This window comes from Sinocyclocheilus grahami, unplaced genomic scaffold (genome assembly GCF_001515645.1).
Source record: "Sinocyclocheilus grahami isolate Dianchi unplaced genomic scaffold, SAMN03320097.WGS_v1.1 scaffold9.1, whole genome shotgun sequence".
In the NCBI taxonomy this organism is placed as follows: Eukaryota; Metazoa; Chordata; class Actinopteri; order Cypriniformes; family Cyprinidae; genus Sinocyclocheilus; species Sinocyclocheilus grahami.
Window position 1 is genome coordinate 1,779,500 of NW_015505188.1, and position 15,889 is coordinate 1,795,388.

The 15,889-nt window shown below is 37.6% G+C and overlaps 3 protein-coding genes across 3 annotated transcripts; all 3 read right to left on the reverse strand.

Annotated features, from left to right (window-relative positions):
- Window positions 1-4,580: 4,580 nt before the first annotated feature.
- On the reverse strand, window positions 4,581-6,902 carry LOC107592774 (neuropeptide FF receptor 2-like). Its single transcript, XM_016282331.1, has 2 exons — window positions 6,774-6,902; window positions 4,581-6,044 (listed from the first exon to the last, which is right to left on the reverse strand). The coding sequence occupies exon 2, from the start codon at window positions 5,868-5,870 to the stop codon at window positions 4,581-4,583; it is 1,290 nt and encodes a 429-aa protein (XP_016137817.1). The 5' UTR covers window positions 5,871-6,044; window positions 6,774-6,902.
- A 2,286-nt stretch (window positions 6,903-9,188) lies between these two features.
- On the reverse strand, window positions 9,189-11,272 carry LOC107592523 (grifin-like). Its single transcript, XM_016282058.1, has 4 exons — window positions 11,258-11,272; window positions 10,302-10,381; window positions 9,930-10,092; window positions 9,189-9,815 (listed from the first exon to the last, which is right to left on the reverse strand). The coding sequence occupies exons 1-4, from the start codon at window positions 11,270-11,272 to the stop codon at window positions 9,651-9,653; spliced, it is 423 nt and encodes a 140-aa protein (XP_016137544.1). The 3' UTR covers window positions 9,189-9,650.
- Window positions 11,273-11,461: 189 nt separating this feature from the next.
- LOC107592780 (grifin-like) lies at window positions 11,462-14,730 on the reverse strand. The gene is made up of 4 exons (XM_016282344.1): window positions 14,634-14,730; window positions 12,567-12,646; window positions 12,195-12,357; window positions 11,462-12,080 (listed from the first exon to the last, which is right to left on the reverse strand). Exons 1-4 carry the CDS (start codon window positions 14,643-14,645, stop codon window positions 11,916-11,918), a joined length of 420 nt encoding a protein of 139 aa, XP_016137830.1. The 5' UTR covers window positions 14,646-14,730; the 3' UTR covers window positions 11,462-11,915.
- Window positions 14,731-15,889: the final 1,159 nt, after the last annotated feature.

The following is a 15,889-nucleotide window of genomic DNA, read 5'->3' on the forward strand; positions in this document are numbered from 1 at the left end:
AAAAAAGGTTATCATGCACAAAAAAAGGGTATCACGGTTTTGACAAACTATTAAGCAGCACAACTGTTTTCAACATTGATAATAATAAGAAATGTTTCTTGAGCAGCAAATCAGCATAGCAATGATTTTTAAAGTAGCGTGTTATACAACTGGAGTAATGACTCCATCACAGGAATAAATTACATTTTAAAATTGTTTTACAATAGAAAACAGTTATTTTGATGATGTACAATTTACAATACAAACAATTTTCACTAAGTAAGATTATTAGGTTCTTGTAAAACCTACTCCAATTATCTGTTTTATTTACAAATGTGAAAAATCTAACATTTACAATGTAATAATTCACAATATCACAGTTTTTTTGTTTTGTTTTTTTTTTACTAAATTTTAATCAAATAAATGCAGCTTTGATAAGCATAAGAGACTTTCAAAAAACATTAAAGAGTCATACTGACCTCAAACTTTTGAATGGTACTGTATACATTTTTTGTGCTATTTATCTTATATTTTCATATAATGTTCCCATATTCATTTGCTACAGATTAAAGTTCTTTAAAGTTGTTATTCCTGAATTACGTACTAAAGTAATAGTAGGTTGAGTGGGTTGTAACACTATACACATATTGCAGAATAATTTAACTTATCTTGGAGGAACTTTTATTGGTCTGCACATCAGAGCACTGATGAGAGCAAATCCCTGCAGCCATGTTCCGACATCCAGTGGAAAACTTGGTAACACTTTTCAATATGGTTCATTAGTTAACAGTTGTTAACTGTACTGGTTAACATGAACTAAACATGGACAATACTTCTACAGCATTTATCTTAGTTAATGTTAATTTCAATATTTACTAATACATTATTAAAATCAAAAGTTGTATTTGTTAACATTAGTTAATGCACTGTGAATTAACATGAACTACACTCTTAAAAATAAAGGTGCTTCACGATGCCATAGAAGAACCTTTTTGTCTAAATGGTTCCATAAAGAACCTTTAACATCTGAAGAACCTTTCTGTTTCACAAAAGGTTCTTTGTGGCGAAAGAAGGTTCTTCAGATTACAAAAAGTTAAGAAAGAGATGGTTCTTTAAAGAACCTTTGACTGAATGGTTCTTTGTGGAACCAAAAATGGTTCTTCTATGGCATCGCTTGAAGAACCTTTTGAAGCACCTTTATTTTTAAGAGTGTAAGAATGAATAACTGTATTTACATGAACTAACATTAACAAAGATTAATAAATACTGAAACAAATGTATTGCTCATTGTTAGTTCGTGTTAACACATAAATAACTAATGTTAACAAATGACACCTTATTGTAAAGTGTTACCGGAAACTTCCATGTAGAAGCAGTTGGGAGGATCAACTCTTTATTAATACACAGGGGTCTGAAATTATCTGTTCAGTGACATAACAAAGAGTGAAAAATTTAAGGGGGTCTGAATACTTTCCGTACCCACTGTATATATTTACAATGTAGAAGCGCTCAAGCTGCATGAACTTGATGATCAAACCTGATCTGATGATGATGCTCTCCAGCATGATTTGAAATGATCCATCGAGCATCGTGAGCTTCAGTGGAAGAAGAACATGTGACCGTCTGAATAAAGAGTAACACAATCAGTGTCACACATATGCTTCTTTCATTAGTGACCTGGAATATGAAATTCTGAATTCATTTGATGTCCTAAAACTATTTCTTTGTTTAAAACTTTTTTTATTTTTCAATGGAAAAAAACCCCCCACCAGCAAGACATTCAGTAAACGTATGGTATATTATTGAAGATAAAAGCATTAACATGTTTTGCAACTCTTCATTATGACCGTGGATCTCACTGTAGACTTGGACTATGAATTTAATTTAATTTAAATTTGGTTGTTTTTTATTTGCACTAAAATAACAAAGCAATTAATTTGTCATCACTTAAGTTTGATGAAAGCAACAATTTTATTCTTAAAATTCTTTACGGTAAATATAAAATATCACTTTATACAGAACGTCAAATATTATAAGCTTATATTTAATGCCAGTGCATCTAGAGGGATGATAACATCTGCCATCTCTCCAAGACATTCACTGATTCAGTTTTTTTCTTTCTTTTATTCAAGAAGTGCTCCTTGTATTTTCTGTTACACCCCGTCTCGTGAAAGACTTGTGCTACTTAGCTTGGGCTAATAACTGCTGCGGTCTGTATCTCTCCTGAACAGAATTACTATTCATCAGCTTCCAATATCTGCTCTCAGCAGTCACTCGTTCTTACTAAAGTGAAATACTTATAGGCTAATCAAGCTCTATTCTGCATGCTGAGTTATTTGACAGTTGATAATCAGAATTAGCATGAATATGAAGGGCAATGCTAGTGGTAATCACATATCTGTGGAAGACATGAATATATATGAATATATATATGAATATTTGAGTTTTGTTACTGTATTGTAGTGTTCCCACTGTCATTCAGATTTCCTCAGAATGAACAAAATATGCCAGATTTTTAAAAACATATATTTTTAAATCAATTCTGTTTTGTAAATTTTTTTTATCAAAACTTTCAAAACTCGATCTCAGAAAGTCAGAAATGAAGAGGCGATGATTATGTTTGTATTTCATGGGGTAAATTATATTCTTATATTCTTCGGAGTGTGGATCTATTCCCATCAAACGATCTGATTCTATTCACGTTGGTTTCTATTGAAGAAGGCAAGTACAGATGATTATTCACAATCAAGCACAGTACATTTAATTAAATCGAATTGCTATGAATCTTCACAAGGCATTTAGAACCTATACATTCTGTCTGAACTTCATTTCATTCATGCACTCTTGAAAATCTTGAACAAGTAGGATTTATTATGAATGCAAATGCACACGTTTATATGTTTATAGAGATAGTATGGAAAATCGATTTAAAACACATTACAATTAGTAATTTTTTATTCTTTTTTTTTTGCATCCACCATCATTTAAAACAGGGGTTTTCAACCTTTTAAGTCAAGGACCCCAATATGATGATTGTGAGGGACCCCTTTCCTAAAACATAATGGCATGTATTCTTAATTTGACATATTTACACTGAATGAGAAAAATATTAAATGTGTGAAATAACAGATAATAGAATAATTAATAAAATATGAAATAACTGACTTTTATATTGTCATTGCACTTAAGCCAAAACAAATGATTAAATATCTAGAAGATATTCACTTCACTTTTCTTTTCTAACCAGTATTAAAGTACAGTTAGATGCATAACCTGAAACTTTTTATTTTTATTTTCAATTACAGTAGTGCTTTTCACAATAAATTAATTTTTTCATAGCAGCTTTATACACTACTAATTTAGCCTTAACAGCAAAATTTAAGTTAAAGGCAATGGTGGCAAAGAGAAACTCTTTAGAAAGATACAAATATAAACTAGTATTTAACTTATGCAGATCATAAGGAAAGAGAGATGGCTACTTAGTAATAAACATATATTTTCACAAAATGCTAATTTTTTTTTACTTAAGCTGTCAATAGAAGAAAAATTAGAAAGCAGAATGAAACTTAGAATATCCAATTCAGTAAATGTGTTTAAGATTATTGTGTTAAACATGTTTAATTAGTATGTTAAGTTAACTTTGAAATTATATATTATGTAAAATCTTTTTTTTGTCTTTGTGGGGCCCCCAGTTTGAAAACCCCCGATTTAAAATACATCTCTCCTGCTTTTTGGTGGCAAGTAAAGGCTTGTCCGTACTAACACAGATGTTCTCTAAGAAAATTTGGACTTATTTTCGCATGTGATTTGTCTGTTCAGGCCAATGAGTAAAAAAGAGCAGGCAGGCAAATTAACTAACAGTAGATGGTGCTTATAGAAAAAAATGTTAATACCTTGGTTTCTTCATTACACAAAGCAGTGCTGCACAACTTTACATTTCAGACACATGACATGTATTCGCTATGGTGTTTATCAAACACCAAATTCAAGAGAACAGAGATGAGAGTAGTAGCTTCATATAACAGCAGCGGCTCTGGGCATGTGGCAAGTGTGAATCTCATTGGTTGGCCAGTTTTCTTTGCTGTCCAACAGAAAATAGATTAGAACATCTCCCCGTAAAAAAATTCCATTGCATTGATGGCATGCAAATGTTTGTGTTGGTCTGAACAGCTGTTCATTCAAATTAAAAAAGTTATAGCACTGAATTTTCACATGCAAACATTTGTCTTGGTGTGAACAGGCCTTAATTGGGCATTTATGTACAATCTGTGTCAGTGATGTCTATACAAAACTCTCCTGTATTTACAGGAAGTCCTACTTTACATCAAGCAACTTCTAATCATGTAAAATATAAGTGACGATGCATTGTAACTGTGGACGGTTAGTTACGAATACGAACTATGCTTATGCTGCATCAAAACATCAGAATCACATGCTTTTTGACCGTACTACAAGGCAAATGATCTAAAAGAGATTGTTCACCCAAAAATGAAAATTCTCTATCTCATGTCATTTCTTTTCTTCTATGGAACACAAAATATGTTTTTGGGTGAACTATCCCAATAAGTGCCTTGCATACTTTTCGGTAATATACACCTTGACTACAAGTTCGATAACTCAGGATTGCTTGTAGACACTATCTTCTCTGAGAGGCTTTGGAGAGACACCATTTGGCTGTTGTTGGAACACCAATCAGAAAGAGTCTCCACCGACGCCTGGCTCACGGCACCTTGTCGCCTGCCAGATTTCTGCTTTTTGAGAGAAAGTAACCCGGACAGTTTAAAAGAGCTGGAGGATTGAAGGACGGAAAGCATTCTCTGATGATACCTGGACCTGACTGCTCTGGCAGAGCGGAATAAATCGCCCAAGAAACAATAGCAGATGGGATTGAGGCTGGAGTTAGTGAGACCCAGCCACTGCGTGAAAGGCCGAGTCTGCAGAACCCAGTGAGGTGGATGAACCTCGCGGTCAATCAGGATGTCTGCAACGTAAAGCGGGAGCCAGGAGATGGCGAATAAGAGAACCAAAGTGACCACCACCTTGGCGATCTTCTTGCGCATCTTCAGACGTGAAGCATGCACGGCCTGGCTGTGTGGATCGAAGTCGGCGAAATGTTGAGAAGCCCTCCAGAGCTTCCTGCCTGTCAGAAAGCTGATGATTAGGTTGAAGGTCACGGGGATGCAGTAGAGAGCAACAAAAAGGAGCACGTTGTAGACCTGCTTGAGTCTCGCTTGTGGCCAAAGCTCTCTGCAGATCGGCACGACGATGTCGATTAAGTGGATCTCGTCCAGCTTGATCATAAAGAGCAAAGGTGTGCAAATGGCCGAGGACAGGATCCAAACGCACACAATGGTGATACAGATCTTCTTTTGGGTGAAGTACGAGAGGGAATTCAGCGGGCTGTGAACACTGTAGTATCTGTTGACGCTGATGACTGTCAGGCTGAGGACACTTGCCGACACGGACACGGCTTGGATGAAGGGAACAGCCCGGCACAGGAGGTCTCCGTACACCCATGCGGTGTAAATGGTGTGGCCAAGCGTGATGGGCATGCAAATGCAAACCACCATTAGATCACACACCGCCAAGTTGATGAGTAAACTCCGGGTGGCACTGATGCTCTGCATCCTCTTACTCTTCTGGCAAGTGAGCATTCGAATGGCCATGAGATTTCCAATGAAACCCACCACAAATGATAATGAATACATGACGGTGAGAGCGATAGTGGTGGGCTCTTTGATTGTCAGCAGCAGCAGTCTCTCCAGCTCTCCACTCTGGTGGAGGAAAACATCATTTGCGAAATCCTCGGCACCGCGGAAAGAGGCATTCAAGGACAGCAAGGCGTTTGAGAGCAGAAGCTCTTTTTTCAGCAAGCCAGCAGTGAAATTCATATTCCTTTTGTTTCCCCTAAATGTTCAGGGGATATTTGTGACGTTTTGATATGTGGTGGTTGGAATCCAAAGGCTGCTTCAGACATCCCAGAGTCGATTACTAAAGCTCAAGGCATCTTCATCTTCAGCCAAAACGAGTAAGGTAATGAAATCCATCATTTAGCCAACCGCCCTCTACGGAAACATGACACACATTAGGAGGGAAATTAAATTACAAGATAACATGAAATCCAAGTAATTGCACTGACTAAACTGTAATCCTTAAAATCCAGTGCCTGATTAATGATAAATATCACAAATATCTTTCTCTTTTACATTATATTACATTTAAATTGTTCTCCATAATCTTGTCATTTGTCGTGCAAGATTACATTTCAGAATAAATAGTGCACCATTATAGGGCACCATTTGGCTAAATTATTCTCATTTCAGACTTTTTGAACTAGGTTTTTGAAACCAACAAACAAAACCACAAGGGAAAACAGGCATTTGTGTTATTGGACTTCGCAGATAATTAAAATGAACTCTCAGCACAGGCTAGAACTGATTAGTAACAAATAACTCCCGTCTTTTAATATTGCATGCTTATTTTTCTTCAAGTAAGATTAAACCGTGCCTATAGGCAAACTCTCGGGAATGAAGCATCGGGAGCCACAATAAATCTCATATCTTATCTAGCTACTTAAAATGAATAAATTGCGTGTAATACATACTGTGTCGAAAATCCAGTTGTTTCTAAGCAGTTTTCCTCTGACATATTACGCATTGGTTTCTGTATGTTAAGTCACTTTCTCCTTATTTCTTTCTGTCATGCATTAGAGTAATTATTGCATCAAACTGCATGCCTAAACTGCATCAAAACGACGCAAGATAGAAAGTAATTAGAGAAATATTAATACATACCGACGATATGTGTGGAGTAACAGGTGCGCGCGCGTAATGTGCAGTCAGAGGACGGACTGGGTTCAATGTGCTTCTCCTTCATCTCCAGCTGATGGGAAGAAATGAGTGTCTGCGGATGCGGCTCGCACGACTCTGCTGGCGGAGCTGATGCGTGTCTCTGATGTGATGGGAACAGTTTTCTCATTCACCTCTTCGCTCCGCACACACCGAGGTGTAGTGGCTGCAGAATTAAAGCGGTAGGCTACTCACCAATGCTTAACTAAAAAAAAGTTGTACACATAACGAAACGATCAGCACTTTTGATACTCTACTACTGTATATTCGCATGAGATGAAGACAGTCTATTTTATTCTACATGGAACGGGTCGCCACATCATGGGTGCCGCCATGAGATCATCACATGATCAGCTGCATCATTCAATTAAACAATAGTAATAATAATTAATAATAATAAAATGTTCACCTTATATAGAACAAAAAGTACATTAAAAGCACGAAAATGCCTAAAAACAAAAACAAGCACAGTTAGCACACCAAACAGCTTGATCAATATAGAGCTCGAGTCAATAGCTTAGTTCAGAGTGATGGTATTGATCAGCACATGTGCGATCCACCGCTCCAAACTTAATGAGCATGAGTGGAAAAATAGCCCACACAAGCAAACCCTGCTTTGAAGACTTAAAACAAACTGTGACAACACACTGCTCTTAAGACACAGAACACTGCAGCATCAAGCACAGAGTGCAAAGTCACAGCCACAGGAGACACTGTTTTTTTACTTAATATTTCTCAGGGTAGGTTTATTTTTTTTCATTTAGGCACAGCTTGAAGTCTTAGCTGCATAAATGCTATTGAAAGTTTATTTTGCACAGACATTTACTTTGTCACATTGTGTGGGGTAAGCTGTCACAATGGGAACCTGCAATAAAACAGTCTATTATCAGCTATTAATGGCCTTTCACTCTCTATATAATATATTATGTGGTGCCTTTATGATGTAATGTACTTTGTAAAAGCACTTTGCTTGATCTATATTTAGCCTGTCGCTGTTAGGCTACAGATCAGCACTCTCTAGTCTTTGATGTCATGCAGTCTCTGCCAAAAAATGAGAACACAGTGCATTATCATTGATTAAAGAAAGATTTTGACCACTTGTTTACTACTGTTCAAAAGTTTGGGGTCAGTAAGTTTTTTTCCCTTTTTTTTTAAATTAGCAAGGATGCATTAAATTGAACAAAAGTGAAAGTGAACACATTTATAATGTTACAAAATATTTCTATTTTAACTTTCTATTTATCATATAATCCTGAAAAAAATATCAACATATATTTCAACATTGATAATAACAAGAACTATTTAGTGAGCAGTAAATCGGCATATTAGAATGATTTCTAAAGAATGATGTGACACTGAAGACTGGCGTAATGATGCTGAAAATTCAGCTTTAACATCACAGGAATAAACTGAATTTTAAAATACATTCAAATATAAAAGTTATTTTAGATTGTAATAATATTTCACAATTTTACTGTCTTTACTGAATTTTTGATCAAATAAATGCAGTCCTGGCGAGCATAGGCTAAGTGATTTCTTTCAGTGACATTTCTGACCCCCCAAAAAACTTACTGATCCCAAATTTTGAACGGTAAAGTGTAATGTATAAAAAATATGTATTTTTTGTATATGTAAAATATGTATTTATATATATATATATTTTTTTTTGTCTTTTTATTTTATTATTTTTTTCATATAAAGTTCTGTTATATATATATATTATAAAGTTATAATTTTTTTCTTCACTTTTTTCACTTTAAAGAGAGAAAATATGGTTAAAGGTTAGCCAGTCATATTTTATTTATTTGTAATTTTTACAGTTTCTACATGGTATACATATTTGTATTCATTATAAATATGTTTTATATTGGAAAACTGGTTTAAGTACTAAGAGTTTTATGTCAGTTTGACTAAATGTCATATGTGTGCTTTGTATCATTTTAAACATTCATGCTACAGTAAAATGCTTCCGTGCAAAGACAACATATTTTGGGTTCTTTGAGAATACATGTGATGTCACAGTAGAACAAGACTGTTGATGTCTTGTTTCTCAATGAAATGTATGTTCATATCATATGTATTAATGGAGTACATTTATTTGTATGAGTGTAACCCATCTCTCCCGGGTCCTCACCACCACACCTTGTTCTGAGTGGGACTCAAACCCAAGTCTCCGGCATGGGAGGCAGACGCACTAACGAGGAGGCTAAAGACTGCAGCCGCTAGCTTCAATCGCTAGTGCGTCTCTTGAGATCAGGGGAGTGAGGTTTACCTGCACAGCACCTACTCGTTTGCCTCCGTTACACTCACCCCCCTAAACCTCACTCCCATCCGGGTCACGGCACCAATGTAACCCCTCTCTCCCGGGTCCTCACCACCACACCTCGTTCTTGTTCCGAGTGGGTCTCTGGCATGGGAGGCAGACGCACTAATGAGGAGGCTAAAGACTGCAGCCGCTAGCGTTACATGAGCATATTTTTTATATTTTCTTAGGATGTTTTTATCATAAGCAAACCCAGATGGATTTGCAGAATCTATTTTTGACATTGATTTTGTGGAAAAACAGAAATTCTTAGTCACCCAGATGAGTCCTTCAGGAATCTTTTCAAACATCCAATTTATTCACAGATTCATATAAATATGGAGTTAAGGTAAGGCATGTCAATACTAATAATCACACCTTTACAGAAGATAATTAACCCAAGAGGATAATTATGAGTATTGAAAGGTGTGTAAACAGATATGCTAAAAACAATAACCCACCATAAACAAACACAAGGTTCACTCCAAATGAATCATCTGCTTGGCCTTCCAGCCCATCACTTAGTAAAAATGCTTTTTGGTCATTTCTAAAGAGGAGATATTGACATCATTCACCACTTGTACTTTCGTGATGGTCTTCAGGTCTTCCACACGGTGTTTATACTGCATCACCTTGGTTTCGTCAATGTAAACATGGAAGTTATCATTGTCAGAGTAAATTTCAATCTGTTGAGAGACAAGGAGTCAATGCTGACTAAATCATCTTCACTCATAATCAAACATAATTCCTGCTGCTCGTGATATTTTGTCAATAAAAATGTGCTCATGATGCTTTATCACCTGGAAAGGCTCTTCTATCCCGAGGGGGAAGCTGCTGCACCTCTCCTCCTGCCCCCAGTGGTTGGCCATGTAGGAGTTGCAGATGATATCTGACTCAGTGAAGCAGGGGTTTAAATGGAAGGCTATTCTGTCATCGCGGTCACACAGGAAATTGATCTCAAACCTTGAAGACAGAGAAAAACACATGATGTAATGAACAAATCATTTGGCCAAAACTGAACCTGAGACCACTGCTTGAAGGGCTATCATAAAGCTGGTGTATTAAAACGCATGGGCAAACAAGCAGATGACCTTATTAGATTTCTTTGAGAATGGTCTTTGAGAAAGTTCATAGAACATTCCCTGTTAGCTGGGGAGGGATTGAGGACTTACTTGCTGGCTTCTGCTGGGGTCTCTCCTTTCAGGATGATACTCCATCCTGGACATAGACCATCAGGGCAGGATACCTCAAACTGATTCAAAATGGGGGGGAACAAAAAAACAAGCTTCATCACATTCGCTGAATATTACAGATTACATTTAGGGTTTTTTAAAAGCCTGATGTTTATGGCAATACTGATAACTAGAGGCTAATATAATCCCAGCATACTGTATCAAATACATAAATATGACATTGTGATAATATTATAAGTTTTTATAAATTTGAGGCTTATTCATTGACTTGGCTGTTGGTAGATTCTGGAACTGACACAAGTGGAAGCCAATGCTGATAATGTCCAAATGACTAAATATCAGCAGATATTTAAGCCTAGAATTTATCTATCAGTAATGAAGAGTATTTACGGTTCAGGCGATCCAGAGTGCTTAGGAGCTATAACTGTCCAATTACCAAAGGCTTCCATTCAGGAATCTCATCTCCGACTTCATCATGAATTAATAGACCTTTGTTTTACTGCATGGCTATCACCGTTTAAGAATGAAATGAAGATGTTATAGCAATATTCTGTAGCCTGAAGCTATCTATGACATTAATAATCAAGCAGGCAGTAGTTTTTCATACAGATAGCTTGCAAGGATTGTGAGTCACTGATCCCATCTGTCACTGCTGAATGAAATTCCATCAAATTTTTTTTTGCAGTGCTGGGCATAAAAAGTAATTGCCAAATGAAGTCAGCAAAATCCCAGTTTGCAAAATGCTAAATATATGAAGACAGCATAAATAAAAATAAACAAGTAATAGTGTTTTAAAGACTATCTGAAATCGATAACCCTCCTTCGTTAGAACAATATGCTCTTAGCATTTGCTAATCTTAATATTATCCTAATGAAAGCAGTTTAGATATTCCCGGGTCCTCACCACCACACCTTGTTCTGAGTGGGACTCAAACCCAAGTCTCCGGCATGGGAGGCAGACGCACTAACGAGGAGGCTAAAGACTGCAGCCGCTAGCTTCAATCGCTAGTGCGTCTCTTGAGATCAGGGGAGTGAGGTTTACCTGCACAGCACCTACTCGTTTGCCTCCGTTACACTCACCCCCCTAAACCTCACTCCCATCCGGGTCACGGCACCAATGTAACCCCTCTCTCCCGGGTCCTCACCACCACACCTCGTTCTTGTTCCGAGTGGGTCTCTGGCATGGGAGGCAGACGCACTAATGAGGAGGCTAAAGACTGCAGCCGCTAGCGTTACATGAGCATATTTTTTATATTTTCTTAGGATGTTTTTATCATAAGCAAACCCAGATGGATTTGCAGAATCTATTTTTGACATTGATTTTGTGGAAAAACAGAAATTCTTAGTCACCCAGATGAGTCCTTCAGGAATCTTTTCAAACATCCAATTTATTCACAGATTCATATAAATATGGAGTTAAGGTAAGGCATGTCAATACTAATAATCACACCTTTACAGAAGATAATTAACCCAAGAGGATAATTATGAGTATTGAAAGGTGTGTAAACAGATATGCTAAAAACAATAACCCACCATAAACAAACACAAGGTTCACTCCAAATGAATCATCTGCTTGGCCTTCCAGCCCATCACTTAGTAAAAATGCTTTTTGGTCATTTCTAAAGAGGAGATATTGACATCATTCACCACTTGTACTTTCGTGATGGTCTTCAGGTCTTCCACACGGTGTTTATACTGCATCACCTTGGTTTCGTCAATGTAAACATGGAAGTTATCATTGTCAGAGTAAATTTCAATCTGTTGAGAGACAAGGAGTCAATGCTGACTAAATCATCTTCACTCATAATCAAACATAATTCCTGCTGCTCGTGATATTTTGTCAATAAAAATGTGCTCATGATGCTTTATCACCTGGAAAGGCTCTTCTATCCCGAGGGGGAAGCTGCTGCACCTCTCCTCCTGCCCCCAGTGGTTGGCCATGTAGGAGTTGCAGATGATATCTGACTCAGTGAAGCAGGGGTTTAAATGGAAGGCTATTCTGTCATCGCGGTCACACAGGAAATTGATCTCAAACCTTGAAGACAGAGAAAAACACATGATGTAATGAACAAATCATTTGGCCAAAACTGAACCTGAGACCACTGCTTGAAGGGCTATCATAAAGCTGGTGTATTAAAACGCATGGGCAAACAAGCAGATGACCTTATTAGATTTCTTTGAGAATGGTCTTTGAGAAAGTTCATAGAACATTCCCTGTTAGCTGGGGAGGGATTGAGGACTTACTTGCTGGCTTCTGCTGGGGTCTCTCCTTTCAGGATGATACTCCATCCTGGACATAGACCATCAGGGCAGGATACCTCAAACTGATTCAAAATGGGGGGGAACAAAAAAACAAGCTTCATCACATTCGCTGAATATTACAGATTACATTTAGGGTTTTTTAAAAGCCTGATGTTTATGGCAATACTGATAACTAGAGGCTAATATAATCCCAGCATACTGTATCAAATACATAAATATGACATTGTGATAATATTATAAGTTTTTATAAATTTGAGGCTTATTCATTGACTTGGCTGTTGGTAGATTCTGGAACTGACACAAGTGGAAGCCAATACTGATAATGTCCAAATGACTAAATATCAGCAGATATTTAAGCCTAGAATTTATCTATCAGTAATGAAGAGTATTTACGGTTCAGGCGATCCAGAGTGCTTAGGAGCTATAACTGTCCAATTACCAAAGGCTTCCATTCAGGAATCTCATCTCCGACTTCATCATGAATTAATAGACCTTTGTTTTACTGCATGGCTATCACCGTTTAAGAATGAAATGAAGATGTTATACCAATATTCTGTAGCCTGAAGCTATCTATGACATTAATAATCAAGCAGGCAGTAGTTTTTCATACAGATAGCTTGCAAGGATTGTGAGTCACTGATCCCATCTGTCACTGCTGAATGAAATTCCATCAAATTTTTTTTTGCAGTGCTGGGCATAAAAAGTAATTGCCAAATGAAGTCAGCAAAATCCCAGTTTGCAAAATGCTAAATATATGAAGACAGCATAAATAAAAATAAACAAGTAATAGTGTTTTAAAGACTATCTGAAATCGATAACCCTCCTTCGTTAGAACAATATGCTCTTAGCATTTGCTAATCTTAATATTATCCTAATGAAAGCAGTTTAGATATCACACAAACATATGAAGTTACTAGGCTAGCTGGCAGAAATCAGGCAGACAGAGAATTAAACTCAGCGATGACTGGAAGTACATTAGAGGATGACATTCCTTTGAGCAGAGGTGAGATGTCGCCTGCATTCGCATGATCAGTTCAGCTCCATTGGCCAGCACCTGTTTTATCTGAGACTTTCATGTGCTTCTACGCTGTGCTGCATGCTCTGTTATCTGGATTATGAGCCACTTTAGAGCTTGGTGCCACAGGGTGAGATCTGTTTGGGTATTCGAGGGGAATTGCAAAACTAGTCACGCTTCCTGTGCTCATCAACGCTGAGCGTCAGACTCCAGTAACTGCTTGCAGAGATATGCGTGAGATTTCATGCAGGATATATGAACATATATTGCAAGCAGCAACCAGTATCTGTGAACTAGAAAAGTGCAGATCTGGAGCTGTACCAAAAATCATTGGTTGTTTAAAAGCCTTTCAGTGACATCGGAAAGGAAAGCAAGCTGATTTCTGGTGTTTTACAGGTAAAGATGGAGTGTTCTTTAGATCGAAACTGAGCCTTTTAATGTCCTCATTACTTTAAGTGCAGCCACATGGAAAATAATTAAAGCATTATTAGTTTAGCTTGCAGAGAGAGAGAGAGAGAGAGTGATGAACTATGCAGAAGAGTTAAGAGTCATGCTACCATCTTATAGGAGAAGAAGGTGTGCATTTTAAATCAAATATTTATCATCTAAACCTGCCTCTGGTTTAAATGAGATGGAGTGTTCTTTAGATCGAAACTGAGCCTTTTAATGTCCTCATTACTTTAAGTGCAGCCACATGGAAAATAATTAAAGCATTATTAGTTTAGCTTGCAGAGAGAGAGAGAGAGAGTGATGAACTATGCAGAAGAGTTAAGAGTCATGCTACCATCTTATAGGAGAAGAAGGTGTGCATTTTAAATCAAATATTTATCATCTAAACCTGCCTCTGGTTTAAATTATTAAATTTAAAGACTATGCCAGACTAAAAACTGCTTTAATCACATCAGCAACTTTCCATTTAAGTGCTCAAGCACATTTTAGCATCACAAAATCTTGAAATACTTAGCTGTTACTCAACACAATTAGTAAACTTGATCTGCTTCTGTTCGCAGGTTAGCAGACAGTGTTTCCCTTACCCGTAATGTCATCTTGTTGGCAGGGCCGTCTATTGATCAGCTTACAGCTGGATGTGTTTTGGTAGTGAGGGGTCATTTAAAGAGAGGGCGACACCACGTGAGGGTGAGCTTAGCAGGATCAAGGCTGCAAAATGGGCTTTTGTGTGTGGCAGGTTCATGCATAGAAAAAAGCGTAGAAATACAATACAATTCAATAGCTTTGCCTTAGGCCGCATGGGAGGCTTGTGACAGACAACCAGACATTAGGTCAGAATCACGGCAAAGCATTTCAGGTACTTCACCAGTTGCATAAGTATGATTGCAGATGTAATGGAAATCGTATATGGAAATGATGTGGTTAATGATCCATCTCTCATTATGGAACACAAAACATCACTATTGAAATGAATCACGGGATTTGTTTTTCAGCCAATGGAGTGTATACATTATCTGGGGGAAGATAATGTGATTTTGATGACTGTATTTCAGCCGCCCGGGATCCCTGTAGGAGCTGGCAGAGAGGAATTGTTGACATCAGCAATGAGCGAGAGGTGCCATGTGGCTTTTTTTAACGTGTTTTTCTCTAGCGGTGAATGATTGGCTGCTGATCCTGGGGATTAAACAACTATCCATGTGGGTGTCTGTTTGGACTTTATAGCCTATCAAATCTGCAGCCCTCAGGAATTTCCTGTCTGCTTTTAGTCACAATGGCTCGCTAAAGCTCATCAGGGCCGAAAATCACGTCCCTGCTTACAGCTGCAAAATACTCTGAATTTCTATACCGCCTAGGCCTTAACAATACTTGAAGTTCATGAATAAAATATCATGGTCTTATGTGCACAATATCACTCAAACTTTGCACTATGTTAAAGCAAGTAACAAAATCAGACAGCTCTTCTAAGCAGACAATTATTACTATGGCCTTTGGAGACTGAATGTCCAAAATGACCCACTCTACTCTCTGCCAATGATCGTATATGGCTTGTATAGTTCAGTGTGTGTGTGTTTACAGTTGACCAGGCGGTTATGGCTGGGGGCCCCACCCTAAACACCCTCCTCCATCCCTGAGATAGTAAGGATGGACACAGCAGCATTCTGATCACAGTGTGCTGTTATCTGCATGCATGCCAGGGGCTCCATCCTGCTAGATTACATCTCATATGAGGCTGTGAGGTGCCTCTCGGGTACCACAAGCCCAGACACACAGTGACAACAAATTGCTTGAAACTGGGTGGGGGTCTAAACAAAATGCTAATATGAACTATCAACCACAACAC